This window comes from Liolophura sinensis, chromosome 2 (genome assembly GCF_032854445.1).
Source record: "Liolophura sinensis isolate JHLJ2023 chromosome 2, CUHK_Ljap_v2, whole genome shotgun sequence".
Lineage (NCBI taxonomy): Eukaryota > Metazoa > Mollusca > Polyplacophora > Chitonida > Chitonidae > Liolophura > Liolophura sinensis.
Genome location: NC_088296.1, coordinates 11,643,025 through 11,657,454, shown reverse-complemented (window position 1 = coordinate 11,657,454; position 14,430 = coordinate 11,643,025). Strand labels below are relative to the sequence as shown.

Genomic DNA, 14,430 nt, shown 5'->3' with positions numbered 1-14,430 from the left:
TTGATGTTCTTTATCAATTTAACTGTTGATTGTCAGTCAGACCATTTTGGTTTTAATGTTTCAGCAAACAATAGGGCCCTAACTCGAAAGTTTTGTATGAAGTTTGATTATATTATTTCATATTATAAAAACTGAAGTGTTCGCTTCAAAAGCATCGTTTTAAGGCCTCAGTGTGCCTCTGAAATTGCATTTTTAAATATCAAACTTCAGGGGGAATACATAATGTAGGTATTCATTGTATATTCTGAGTTATACAACATTAAATACCAGTTGTCAATGAACTATAGTTATGAGCATTGTAAATTAGCTCATAGGAAATGGAATCATGTGGATAATAAAACAGGGGCATATGATGCACTAATCTATATTGGCACAATATTCCCATTGGGCGCTTATTGATGCTCTAAAGTTTCGGCCTTCGTTTGCCTCTGAGAGTAGAATGTTTGCACTTGAGATCTCCCAGGGGAGATTTTTCACATTTGAAGAAGTTAGTGCCAAACTTGGAATAAAATTCAATCTTGACCAAAACAAAAAAAAAATGTAGTACATAAAAAAGAAATGGTAAGATGATCTTATTGCATTTGTGGAATGAAAATGGTTAAAAACAGTGCGAGAGAAATCTAATAAGAGATGTGAAATTGGCAGACCAGATTCGATTGTAGCCGGTGAGCGGCGCGCAGAAAAATACTTATGTAGATGCCTTTGGGCTATTATAGTAGCAGAAATTGAATTTACTGTCTCCCTGGCACAAGGAAATGGAATTTATCCGAGACTGATGCTGGCGGAATACTTAGCAATGGTGCAAAATTGCATCGGACTTGTTTATCAAGCAGGCGTTTTCCTCGAGGCCGACTGCAAAGTCAAACACCGCTCTCTGGCAATGTCCGACTTGGAATTGTCGAAACAGCGACGGAATTTGTTCGTAGAAATTAAATTACCCTCCAGATGGCGGTGCTCTCATTACTGAGACCTTCGGCACCAGCAATTTTAAGTCGTCTGACAAAACAAATCAATAGTCTGAATTCAGTCGCCGCGTGGCGAAAACGCGGTGAATGCACGGCGAAAACGAGATGGAAACACAATGCTTGCAATAATACCATTGATCAGTTTGATTAGCGATGTTTGTCGTATTATTAGTCAGCTTGGATGTCAGCAGCGTGATGAAGTGACGGCAGTTGAGGTGGGGTGGATGAGTGGAACTCGCGCATTATGGGAGAGTTAAGACTAAACCAGCTAGTGAATGCATTTAAAGTACCAGCTACCATGGTATTAAGTGCACGAACATACGTTTATATTATGTCAGCAAAGCTGGATGAAATAATTCAAGAAATTTTCAATTGAGAACATATTTGAAAAATTTGACATTTTCTTTATCAAACACAGTCATACAGAGAGCACCTTAGAATAGCATCTCAAGAAATATGTTAAGTGTCCCTCCATCAGCTATTATTAATAGTTTTAAAATATGTAGTTATGTCGTCCAGTCTTAATTGTGCATATATGCAGTACAGGGACTTCATGTACAGTTACTGTGGTGATGTGATACAATGTAAACTGTTTATTCAAGCCTATTCTGAAGGCATTATTCTGTGTAGACTGATGATATTACACTTTTTGTGAAGTCCTGAAATTGGGCAACCCAACCAATGTAGTTTTGTCTCTTATGAAAACTTTTAAAGTGAAATTAAAAAATGTGCATAAACTGCACTGAAAGTTGCTCTTTCATATGAGAAAAGGTTGATTAATTAGGGTACTGTAATTTTTCAACATTTTCTTATTTTTGCAAGGTGTTTATTCAAGGATATTCTCAAAGTATTCTTCCAAACAGATCAATAAAATTATATTTTTCGTAAAGCCCTGAAATTGGTCAAGCCAACCAATGTAGTTTTGTCTTCAAAAACAAACCAAAATTTCACTGAAAGTTGCTCTTTCACATGCGAAAAGGTTGATTAATTAGGGCACATGTTTAATTAGCATACACGTACGTGTCTTATGCCTGAGGTATGCCACATGCACATGGACGTCACTAATATCATAGCTAGTTACACATGCTAATTTTCCCCATTTTGTATAGATTAATTGATATGAATATTCATTAGTTTTTCTGGTTTCAAGTCCTGATCAGCTGATATGGATAGAACTGAACACACAGCACCAGGATAGATTTATGGGGCATTATTTATGATTAGCATTTGCTGGCCATTTCATTTTGACTCCATGGGTCTGTCCATTTTTCAACAGCCGCAATTTTCATATCTTCTTTCATATTCTCCTTTCAGTGAAATATTCGAGCCCACTGCCGTTCTCAATAACTGTTTTCTGTCCATTTGAACGGCTGCAATTTTCACAGGGCATTGTAACAGCTGCTATTTTCGGACATACCCTAAATGACACCAAATTTCGCCCCATGACAGACTTACCCATTTTTCCTGATTCCTGTGAGTTCTGTTGATTTTAGAAAAGTGTTTTGAGGTTTGCTTGGAACATGGGATTATATTCTACTGGAAAATCATAAGTTTCAGTAGCACAAAAAATATTTCGTGACATTTATTTGTATCTGAAAATGCACTTTTGTGGTCATTTAGGGTACTTCCTTGCTTCTCACAATCATGACAGTACATGTCCCAAGAACTGCAATTTCTGCCACATCCGGATGGTTGTTTTACGCTGTACTCAAGAATATTTTCACTTATACGATGGCGGCCAGCATTATGGTGGGAGGAAATTGGGCAGAGCTGGGGGGGGAAACCCACGACCATCTTCAGGTTGCTGCCAGACTTTCCCACTTACGGCCGGACAGGAAGCCAACATGACCTGGACTTGAACTCACAGCGACAGCATTGATGAGAGGCTCCTGGATCATTTAATTTAATAGAACAAACTTTTAACCCAAGATTTGTGCAGGTAGAAACTGCTTGTACATACATGTTAATTTCATGTTAGGACATATGTACTTGTAAAGTACATGTATACGTTTAAATCATGCAAGCATGATTCATCTTCATGTAGTCGAAATACATGTACATAAGTACAAATCCTTGCATTTGTCCACTTGTCAAATTTCCCCAGGTTTTCCTGTTGTGTTGTTGTGAACACTCTTGCGGAAGGAAACCTGCGTCCCTGTTTTTCTCAAGATACCGCTGGTTGCCATGGTAATGAGAAATAGGATACATGTGTTCTCTGTTTTCCATCCTGAATAATAATAATGGGTTGTACAGATATCAGTAGTAGCCTATACTCAGTGATTTTCAGGCCATGTTTGGATATGTATGCATATACATGAGCCTGTCAAACTCGCATATGCATTAGGATATTAATTGCTAGGCACATGCCGTGTGTAGGGTTGTTATACTGTGTGTGTATATAAATATATATATATATATTATACGGCATTACTATGAATTAAGTGGTACTAGTAATTGTCAAAATTTTAGTTTTTAGAAAGAGTAAGTAGAGAATGTTTTTTTTAAGGATTATTGGTGAAGTTAGAATGTTATCAATGAGTAAGTGTAATAGAACTTGCAGAGATACATAAAATAGCTAGTTTAGTTGTGGTTAAAATTCAGTTTATGGGATTATGCATTTTCAGTGTGTGCAGTTTTGCCCACACTTGTTTATATGTAGGTAGAAAGTTTGAAGGGTCTCCAGCGTAGACCTATAGCATCAGAAATGTCGTATTATTGCATTATTGGGAAATCTGGCAGTGAAGCGAGGTTTGGGGAGCCAGGTTTTTGTAAGCCGACTGTCGTGAGGACTACAGTCAAATCCAAGTTTACACCCCGCTCTGTGTTCTACCTGTCAAATCTGTGTGACAAGAGTGAAAACAACGTCACCAAGTATGTAAGTATTGAGAGGATGTTCATGGTTTATGAATGGTAGATAACAATGTGATAGGTTGTGAGTTCAAAACCAATACTGGGCAGTATGCATTAACTTGTCTGTCTGGAGAGGGTGTTCACAAGTTTATGGGAGGTTGATAAAAATGTGATAGGTTGAGAGTTCAAAACCAATACTTGGCAGTGTTACTTATCTGACTCAAGTACATGCAGTTGTTCACAGTTTATGGTTCGTGGATAAAAATGTGACAGGTTGTGAGTTCAAACTCAATACTGGGCAGTGTATATAAACTTGTCTGACTAAAGGGTGTTTACAGTCTATGAGTGGTAGATAAAATTGGCCACATAGGTTGTGAGTTCAAAATGAATACTGGGCAGTGTCACTTATCTGACTTGAGAAGGTGTTCACAGTTTATGGGTGGTAGATCAAAATATGATAAGTTGTAAGTTTAAAACCAGAACTGGGCTGTGCGGTTTAACTTGTATGACTGGAGGGGTAGTTCACAAGTTAATGGGTGGTAGATATAAAGTGTGATTGGTTGTGAGTTCAAAACCAATACTGGGCAGTATGCCTTGTCTGACTTAGAAGGTGTTTACAAGTTTATGGGGGGTAGATAAAAATGTGCTTTGGCTGTAGGTGGGAAGGTCTGCCAGCAACCTGTGCATGGTCATGGGTTCCCCCCAAAGCTCTGCCCTGTTCCTCCCACCGTAGTGTTGGCTGCCATTATGTAAGTGAAATATTCTTGAGTATGCCCGAATCAGATAGTCAGTTCAAAACCAATGCTAGGCAGGGTAACTTATCTGACTTGAGAGGATCATGTTTACAGTTTATTGGTAGTAAGTAAAAGCATGCCACGTTGCGATTTCAAACGACGGGCTTTTTTAAACTATACATACATATGAAGACTGAAAAGACGATTGCTGCTGTCATTAAGTTGCAGTGTACATTTGTCTGTCTGTCTGGCTGGCCACATATAGTGGGCTGTCATTGAGTACAGTAATGTCAAAATTAACTGACATGTATTAAGCTAAAGTGAAAAGGGATGATTTTGAGGTTTTATGTGTAATTTGCTAATTAATGTCCACTTTAGTACAACAGTTTTGGTGACAGGTGGAGTGCAGGCGTGTTTCTGACATACACATTTTTTCCCTTTTCTGTCAAATATACATTTATATGCATGTTTTCTATTGTGTTTGAGTTACCTGTGTATAGTATTGATCAGCTGGTGTTGCTCACTGTGTTACATGCATGTTTTTGTGCAGCTATGTCTTTGTTGTGCACTTTCATGCAAATTTACATATACACATATGCAAGTCTCTACACGTACTTATACACGTACTTACACATGTACTCACACACATACTTACATGTACTTACACACATACTTACGCATGTACTTATACATATACTTACACATGTACTTATACATATACTTATACATACTTACACATGTACTTAAACATATACTTATGTGTACAAAATTAGTTACATGCTTTCAAACCAGAGTCATCAGGTCATTTTTGAAGCGTATTGTTACATTCTATCTTGTCTGCATTTGCTGTGTGTAACTAACATAGTACCCTATTTCTTCTCATTTTTGGGACACATGGTCTGCTCATTTTAGCCAATATATGTGTACAATGTAATCCCAACAGGAGTTTCTTTTACAGACATGGTTAGACTTGCTTACTCTTACACAAGGCTGCTAAAGGAATTTAATATTCTGCTTTCAACACTACTGATATCTGTCCCATAAATTAGAAGAAATGGCGTACATGTATATATGTGGACATAATTAATTTTGTCATGCTTTATGTCTCTCTGTTATTTGTAAATATGTTGGTTGGTTTGAAAGTTTTTCTGTAATTTCTTTATATTTGGTATACATGTATAACACCAATGACAGAGAAAAGCATGGATTAAGTTAATTTCCATGGAGATGATCCAGTATTACGCACAATAAATCCAAATTGAGTTGTTACTCTTGTGTTGGGTAATGTGGAAGACAGTGTTTACCATGACTTCTAATATCTATCAAGGCTGTAGGCCAAGACAGAGCTGAGTGTCAGTGTAAATACAAACATGTATACAGTGTTTGTATGAGGCCTTGAAAGGATGGACATCAAAAGTAAACTTTTCAGGGTTTGTTGTGATAGGCACAGAGTGTTCTACAGAACCAATCTGAATCCCTGTATACTGAAATTCCGGCATCTTCAAAATTAATCGATGCACATCTGTGTATAAGGGAAATTTCAACTCATAAGGTCATTATACCTTGGTGCAAGCTTTTATGATTTGAACATTTAAATTTTACTCCAGTTCTTCTGGAATGTGTGAATTTTGAGCCCAGAAATTTAAAATCATCCCAGTGTTTGTTATATTCTGTTTGTTGAATTCAATACGATTCAATACGATTGACTGGAAGCACTAGAAAGGTATTGGACTTCGAACTGAAACTTTGTGTTTAGTTAACTGTTTTGCAACGTAATGATTCTGTTGTCAAATGGCTGAATTAATCTTTAAATCAGTGTGACCCAAACTTGTAAATAGTCTTTCTTTGACAGTTATGATATCTGAAGTGCATATATTTGATATGATTCTTTTCATTTAAACAGCTCCACCTGGCAGCTCTGACGTCGTTGAAAGGGGAGATAATTGACCTAACAAATCGGCTACAACATGTGACCAGTGAGAGAGATTTGTTAGAAAAACAGTTAAATAAAGCTCAGGTGAGTTTACTGAGCTGTCGTTATGCAGTCTACCTGTTTGTGTTCCAATATATTGCATCAAGGCCATGCAGTCTTGGCCTAGTGATGCATGACCCTATCACCTGGGCTTGTTGAAATGAAGATATTGTCAGGCTGTCAGCGCAAATTGACAATTCGGCATGACATGACTGACATGCTGCCAAATGTGATGCTAAACCTCAATCATTCATTCAATAAAATTGGCAGTTGGAGGGCAGTTCTCCAGGCACTCTGGTTTTTCTGCAGCCATTATAAACTTTATTGCCATGCCATGTTTGTATTAAATTCTTAAGTCCATCTTTTAAAACCCAATGAAATTAGTCAGTAAATGACCCAAGTTGTGAAATATTTGAAGAGAGGCTTGTCATTGGGTAGACTTTGTAATGCTTCAATGCTCCTGTGAAAGCAGTGATTATTCATTTATGTTCTGTGTTCCTGTGTAATGAATGTCTTAGTGTCCCATGGGATAACTGCTCCAGTTGACACTTTGTGGAACACTTTGTGGAACGTCAGCTTAAGCTTGAGGGCCGGTCTGATCGGCACTTAAGTTGTGCATATTTAATGAGTTTTTCGTTTGGTCATTAGTTTAATTTAAAAAAAATTGTTGGCAGATTTATTTTTAATCAGCTTTACCTATGGCTAACTTTTGCATATTTAGCATGTGATATAAATACTACGAATTCCCCTGGTTTCTCTCTCCAGCAGCTTACATGTACATAGGTATTTGGTTGTTTCTACACTGTTTTCTCCTATTCTGTAGTCGTCTTCATATGACTGAAAAATTGTTAGGTACGACATTAAACCCCAAGCACTCACTCACTCACATACTCACTCACTCCCTCCCTCACTCACTCACTCACTTTCTCTCTCACTCCCTCACTCACTCACTCACTCACTCACATACTCACTCACTCCCTCCCTCACTCATTCACTCACTTTCTCTCTCACTCCCTCACTCACTCACTCACTCACTCACATACTCACTCACTCCCTCCCTCCCTCACTCACTCACTTTCTCTCTCACTCCCTCACTCACTCACTCACTTTCTCTCTCACTCACTCCCTCCCTCACTCACTCACTCACTTTCTCTCTCACTCCCTCCCTCCCTCCCTCACTCACTCACTCACTCACTCACTCACTCATTTTCTCTCTCACTCACTTTCTCTCTCCCTCCCTCCCTCCCTCACTCACTCACTCACTCACTCACTTTCTCTCTCACTCCCTCCCTCCCTCACTCACTCACTCACTCACTCACTTTCTCTCTCACTCACTCACTTTCTCTCTCACTCACTCCCTCCCTCCCTGTCTCCCTCCCTCCCTCCCATATAGTATCATAACTGTGCAGCAGGACCTAGAAATCACTGTATTTCTGTGATCATATCAGGTGGACGCCTTGTGGAGGTGTGTGTGTGTGAGACCTCACAGGGAGGGGTCTCGGTAGCCAAGTGGTTAGCGTGCCAGCGCAGGGCATTGTCTCAGGAGCCTCTCACCAGTTCAGTCACTCTGAGTTCAAGTGCAGCTCATGCTGACTTCCTCACCGGTTGTAAGTGGGAAGGTCCAGCCTGCAACCTGCAGAAGGTCGTGGGTTTCCACCAGGTTTTTCTTAACTAACCTGACTGCTGTCATATAAGTGAAATATTCTTGAGCACGGCGGAGCACATCAATCAAATAAATAAATAAATGTGACACATTCACACTTACACAATCAGTGTTGGCCATATTTAAACAAAATTAGCATGGTCTAGTATAGAAATGTTGCCCCATTATTCTGCAAGTAGCACAAACATGTACACGTGTGTGAACCGCTTGTATTTACTAGGTTTATTTGATTGTCTCAAACCGATTACCAATTAAACAAAATATATTGTGGCGGTAGTTTCAAGCGTAACAGATTGTCACTTGTCATAATGCCCCTGTGTTTTTATATTCCAGACTGACAAACTTCGCCTTCAACGAGAGTGTGAAGATCGAGTTGAGCAGACCGTAGCCAGGTATGAGGAGCGAATCACAGAGTTACACAGCGTCATTGCGGAGTTAAGGAAGAAGATTGAGCGGCACCATATCAATGTGATAAGGTATGTGGCCAGGGAGAACCTAAGAGTGTCTCAGTGTGACACTAAATCAGGGTGATAAGTTATGTGGCCAGGGAGAACCTTATAGTGTTTTAATGTGACACAATACCAGAGTGATAAGGTATGTGGCCAGGGAGTGCCTTAGAGTGTCTCAGTGTGACACTATATCAGTGTGATAAGGTATGTGGCCAGGGAGAATCTAAGAGTGTCTCAGTGAGACACTATATCAGTGTGATAAGTTATGTGGCCAGGGAGAGCCTTATAGTGTTTTAATGTGACACCATACCAGCGGGATAAGGTATGTGCAGGGAGAGCCTTAGATTGCCTCAGTGTGACACCATATCAATGTGATAAGGTATGTGGCCAGGGAGTGCCTTAGAGTGTCTCAGTGTGACACCATATCAATGTGATAAGGTATGTGCAGGGAGAGCCTTATAGTGTTTTAATGTGACACCATACAAGCGTGATAAGGTATGTGCAGGGAGAGCCTTAGATTGTCTCAGTGTGACACCATATCAATGTGATAAGGTATGTGGCCAGGGAGTGCCTTAGAGTGTCTCAGTGTGACACCATATCAGCGTGATAAGGTATGTGGCCAGGGAGTGCCTTAGAGTGTCTCAGTGTGACACCATATCAGCGTGATAAGGTATGTGCAGGGAGAGCCTTAGAGTGTCTCAGTGGGACACCATATCAATGTGATAAGGTATGTGGCCAGGGAGTGCCTTAGAGTGTCTCAGTGTGACACCATATCAATGTGATAAGGTATGTGCAGGGAGAGCCTTATAGTGTTTTAATGTGACACCATACCAGCGTGATAAGGTATGTGCAGGGAGAGCCTTAGATTGTCTCAGTGTGACACCATATCAATGTGATAAGGTATGTGGCCAGGGAGTGCCTTAGAGTGTCTCAGTGTGACACCATATCAATGTGATAAGGTATGTGGCCAGGGAGTGCCTTAGAGTGTCTCAGTGTGACACCATATCAGCGTGATAAGGTATGTGGCCAGGGAGTGCCTTAGAGTGTCTCAGTGTGACACCACATCAATGTGATAAGGTATGTGGCCAGGTAGACCCCATCAGTGTGATGAGGAATGTTTTCCTAACCAAACTGAATCAAATTCTCAAACACTTAGGCACTTTACCCTGCTGTGGAAGTGGCTAGCAGGTGATGAGGTGAAACTATACCTAATAATAAATTTAAATCATAATGTACTAGATAACAGGAATGTGCAGAGCGCATGTAAATTTTGATTGGTCATTCTGGGAACCTTGACCACACATGTAGATCTGCCATGTTAGGGGCCATTTGCAGGACATGTCTGATGACTGGCTCTATTCTGCAAGACAACCTGAGAGTTGGACAGAACGAGATCGCCCTGTTTTGGGCTAAACACATGCTGAAGCATGGGGAAAAATGTCCATGTTTCTCTCCAGTAAGCCATGGTAGTTAAAAAAAAAAATACGTTACATAAAATCGTAAATCTGGAAAAATTACACTGTCGCTGATAGCAATTCAAAAGCAGGCATTTTCCTGTGCTATAACATTATGGGGACAATTTTTTTTCGCCCACGCCGTCTGTTACTAAGGAGATCATTTCTCTCGCATCAGGCTGTCTTACAGAATGTTGATCTCTGGTATGATATGACCAAAATAAGTTCATATCCACCATGGATGTATTGCCACTCTTCTGCCACCCTAGCAGGGTTATTTTGGATGTGAATAAATGAGTTTGAATTTGACCAGACAGACTCATTTTTTTTAGTTTTTTTTTTTTTTTCAAGATAATTAATGGGCACGAGCATGCCCATTAATTATTAGATTATTGTAGATAACTGTGATTGTAGAGCTGTACAGCCAAAATCTCCCATCAATTAAACTGTGTGCTAGTATTGACGTGCCCTGTTTGACCCTTAGGGACAATGGGGCCCCTCTGGGCACACAACAGGCAAGACAGGTGTTAAGCATAGTAGCCCTGCGGGGCCATGTTGTCGCAACAATAGCCCTGTAGGGTGGGTGGGGAGTGCAGACTGCTGTGGGTGGGTTGGAGGAGAGGAGATAGCTGGGGAGGGTTGACCAGTGATTGGATTGGGCAGCCACTTATCCTAGTTTAACCACAGACAAAGCCTGTCAACTTCAAGTCTTCTCCTAATCCAACAGATTTGTACACATGCTATGTGATTAGACTGCAGCTCTGGCGATTAAATAAAACTGAGGAGCTCAGTGATGAAGAAATTAAAACCTTGATTTACGGTTGACATGAGTGAGTGGCAGGTTCGAATGTCTGGTTCGAACGCTCGTTAATGATGGTGCCTCAAACTTACTTGTGAGATACATGTCCGTGAAACATTTCATAGTTGCTGTAAATAGAATACAGACTTGTATGTGATGGAAAGGCTGGGTTATTTGTGTGATGTAGACAACGTTTAACCAATCCATCTGTCTGGTACATGACACATTCAAGGGCTAAATTAGAGATTATAACAGTGTTGATTGATCAGCGTCCAGAAATATGAAACAATTTCCTGAGATTAATGGATTTATGGTGCCACTTTTGTTTGACATTATAAGCTGATGATTTAGTTATTTTTGTTGGCAGGCTACAAAGAGACACTTTACTGAAACATAGAACATTTGATAGATTTCATGATTTATTTTAATGTTATGTTTTTTTGTTGTGGAGGAGAGGTGGGGGGGGGGGGGGGGGGGTCAGCTTTCCTCATTACCATGAGAAGTCCAGTGTAACATTAAACTTTTAGTAAAGTTTGAAAAGGTTATTAACACCCTGGTTGAGAGGAGGTTTAATTGTAATTTTTAATTTAAATTTAAATAAATTAGTTGACCATATGTATACATTTGCACTAAATTAGTTGACCATTCTGTAGGATCTACGTGTACATACACATACACTAAACTTCTAGGCCTATTGTTTTTTCTGTTACATGACACACCTGACTGAGCTGAATGAGAGACAATCAGTTTGATTGGTCAGTTGTGAGTAATGTAAAATATTAATGGCATCCATGAAACCACCTTTATGACACAAGACTGAGTTTATCGATCTGCTTGCCAAGTGCTGCCAGACATACATAGAGACCACATGCGTAGAGACCACATGCGTCGCATGGCTAAAAAGCTTCCTGTCTAACCAATAATGCCCAATAAATGCACAGTTTTCTCCAGGTGCATCATGGGAGTTCGCTGCTGTTTTCGCTACGACTTGCTCATTATGGATTTCAAGCAATTATTAGTCTGTACCCCATGTGTCCCACTGATCATGCCTGTTACAGGACACTGTAAAAAATGTGCATGGGATCTGGGTTCTTTTATTTTGTATGGAAAAGGTTCTTTTGTATGACAGGATGATGCCATTTATTTTATTTATTTATTTATTTACAGTGTATTTATTTGATTGGTGTTTTACACCATACGGGTACTCAACAATATTTCACGCATCATGCTTTTTGTACAACGGTGGCCGGCATTATGGTGGGAGAAAACAGGATAGAGCCCGGGGGATATATTTGGATACATTAATAAACAAACAACCTGGAACAATTCTATATCCAAGTCTTGGCCTTGTAGAAGCACGGAAAAAATAATACTTGTATGAATAATTATATCCAGAATGATACAATAGTATACAGGTGCAGGTACGTTTCTTAATTTTCCCTATAATCGGGGATGTCGGGTTTCGTCCATTATAGAAACTTTATTTTACAGTCAATTTTGTGATGGACTGATCAGTCAGTTTTGTGATGGACTGATCAGTCAAATGTTTGAATAATCCAAATGTAACAAATTTGAAGATAATCTGACTGTATTTGCAGAGACATGTCTCCATGCCACAATTGATAAAAGTTACCTGAGATTGAATCAGTACTCAAAATCTGTGATGACCAATTTATGGCTTATCATAACCGCTTTGACCACACCAACATTTTCAGGTCGCTTTCCTGAAGCTCTGTGGGACTATTTTTCTCGTAGCTTTGTGACCTCATTGGAGATATCGTGATCAGGTCATTAGCGTAAGGTGATCAGCTAATCAAAAATTGTGGACTTGCTGGACGGAACATTCTTGGCCAGACTCTCGTGGGAATTGACCCTCTACCGCCCACAAGACAGCTTTTGTCACCGCTTTGACAGGAGAGCTGGCTGAATGATAAACTACGTTGAGTCACTGTTGGCCGTAAAACTGGCGGAGCTTATTTCATTAAATCGCCATGCATTCTTCGAATGCTCACACAGCTTGTGTGAAGGAATTCTGAGGTTCGGCCATCTGTTTTTCGTAAGTCTGAGGCCTAACAGGATTTTCTCGTCCGATTACATTCTGATTGTTGGAGAATTCGTGTGTAAGATGGCTGGGTGAGTCATGAGCGTAATTCCGTTTTAATGGTTCAAAAAATCTGCATGATTACGGGCAATAACAATATTTTATTACGATTTATTACGTTCATATTTATCTTTCAGCGTGAAAAATCAGCATGAGTTTTAATCTGGATCACTCCTGGTTATATGAAAAGGCCATAAATTTGAGGAAAAAACTTGACGGATCCCTCTTTCTCTTTCTCCCTTGGGAGTCTTACCATTTACCCAGCTGTTGTTTTTTTTTTGTGTGTAACCACGTTAACACAAAACACAAAAAATTAGGATTGTTCTGATGAATTATGTCCGTGATGCTGGATAAATATTTAGTTTATTACCAGTGACAGAGTTTCAGGGACATGATATGCGTGAAACTTTGATATTCACATTTTTGTGCCCATTGGTGGCAAATTCAAATCTTTACACCTGTCTGTGGGTCACATGCATGCCAGTGTGTTGAAGTGTGTTCGTGTGTGGCAAACACACTGTGAGCAAGAAATCTCAAAAGTAATGAATTAACCAGGGTTGAAATTTGTTACATACATTTTCTTACCAGTATTAATTGTCATGATCAGATTAATTTCTGAAGAACATGGTCTCTTTTTTTTTTTTTTTTGATTTTTACTAGATTTACAGATTTTAAAAAGGCAGGTTTCCTTCTGTTGGCTTTGATTGTCACGTGAACGTTACCGAATTTTGAATAAATTCGATTCACATTTACATGTACAAAATTGCATGTAAAATATAGTGGTTTTCATTTCTTTCCTTTTTTTTTTCCATAAACATGGCACCCATTGTACAGTGAAAACAACTTTGATATTGTCTTATGGACCTGACACAGATAGATGAATACATTTTAGCAGAAGTATTTCTATCAGAGAAATACATTTGTGTATTTACAGAGAAGAAGACGAGTACGAAGATTCAGACCAGTGTGCCAGCGCAAAAAAGCGACCAGATGTCGCCAGCATCAACGAAAACAACGCCAACGGTTCACAGTCAGCTAGTCTGGGTAATGTATTGCCCCGTGAGGGGAGGATCTAAGGTTCTAATGCTATCAGAGGAAATCTTTGTCGTCAAGTAATGTGTGCAGAATGCAGTATTAGAATGACCCCAAATTTTGCGTGTGACTTAGTTGCGCATTTTGCATGATTTTCAGAGTTCTTTTGACTATAGATCGGTATCAGTATAATGGCTCAGGCGTGGCGGTTTACTTGCCTTCAGTAGGCATCTCAGTGAAGCAGCACTAGATAAAAGAGCAGTGGAAATCCGTCCTGCAACAAGGAGGCACATTACATGCATACTAAGGATTCTTACGTCGTAATATGACTGAAAAATTGTTAAGTATGACATTAAACCCCAAGCACTCAATCTCAATTCTCTGCAACTTCCTACATGTATTAAAGTGACT

General features: G+C 39.5%; 1 protein-coding gene across 1 annotated transcript in view; it reads left to right on the top strand.

Annotated features, from left to right (window-relative positions):
- LOC135462485 (colorectal mutant cancer protein-like) overlaps positions 1-14,430 on the top strand; it is a 105,192-nt gene that overhangs the window by 69,801 nt on the left and 20,961 nt on the right. Inside the window, 3 exon segments of the mRNA XM_064739711.1 lie at positions 6,453-6,566; positions 8,518-8,660; positions 13,922-14,031. Of these exon segments, the coding sequence (XP_064595781.1) occupies positions 6,453-6,566; positions 8,518-8,660; positions 13,922-14,031 (367 nt within the window).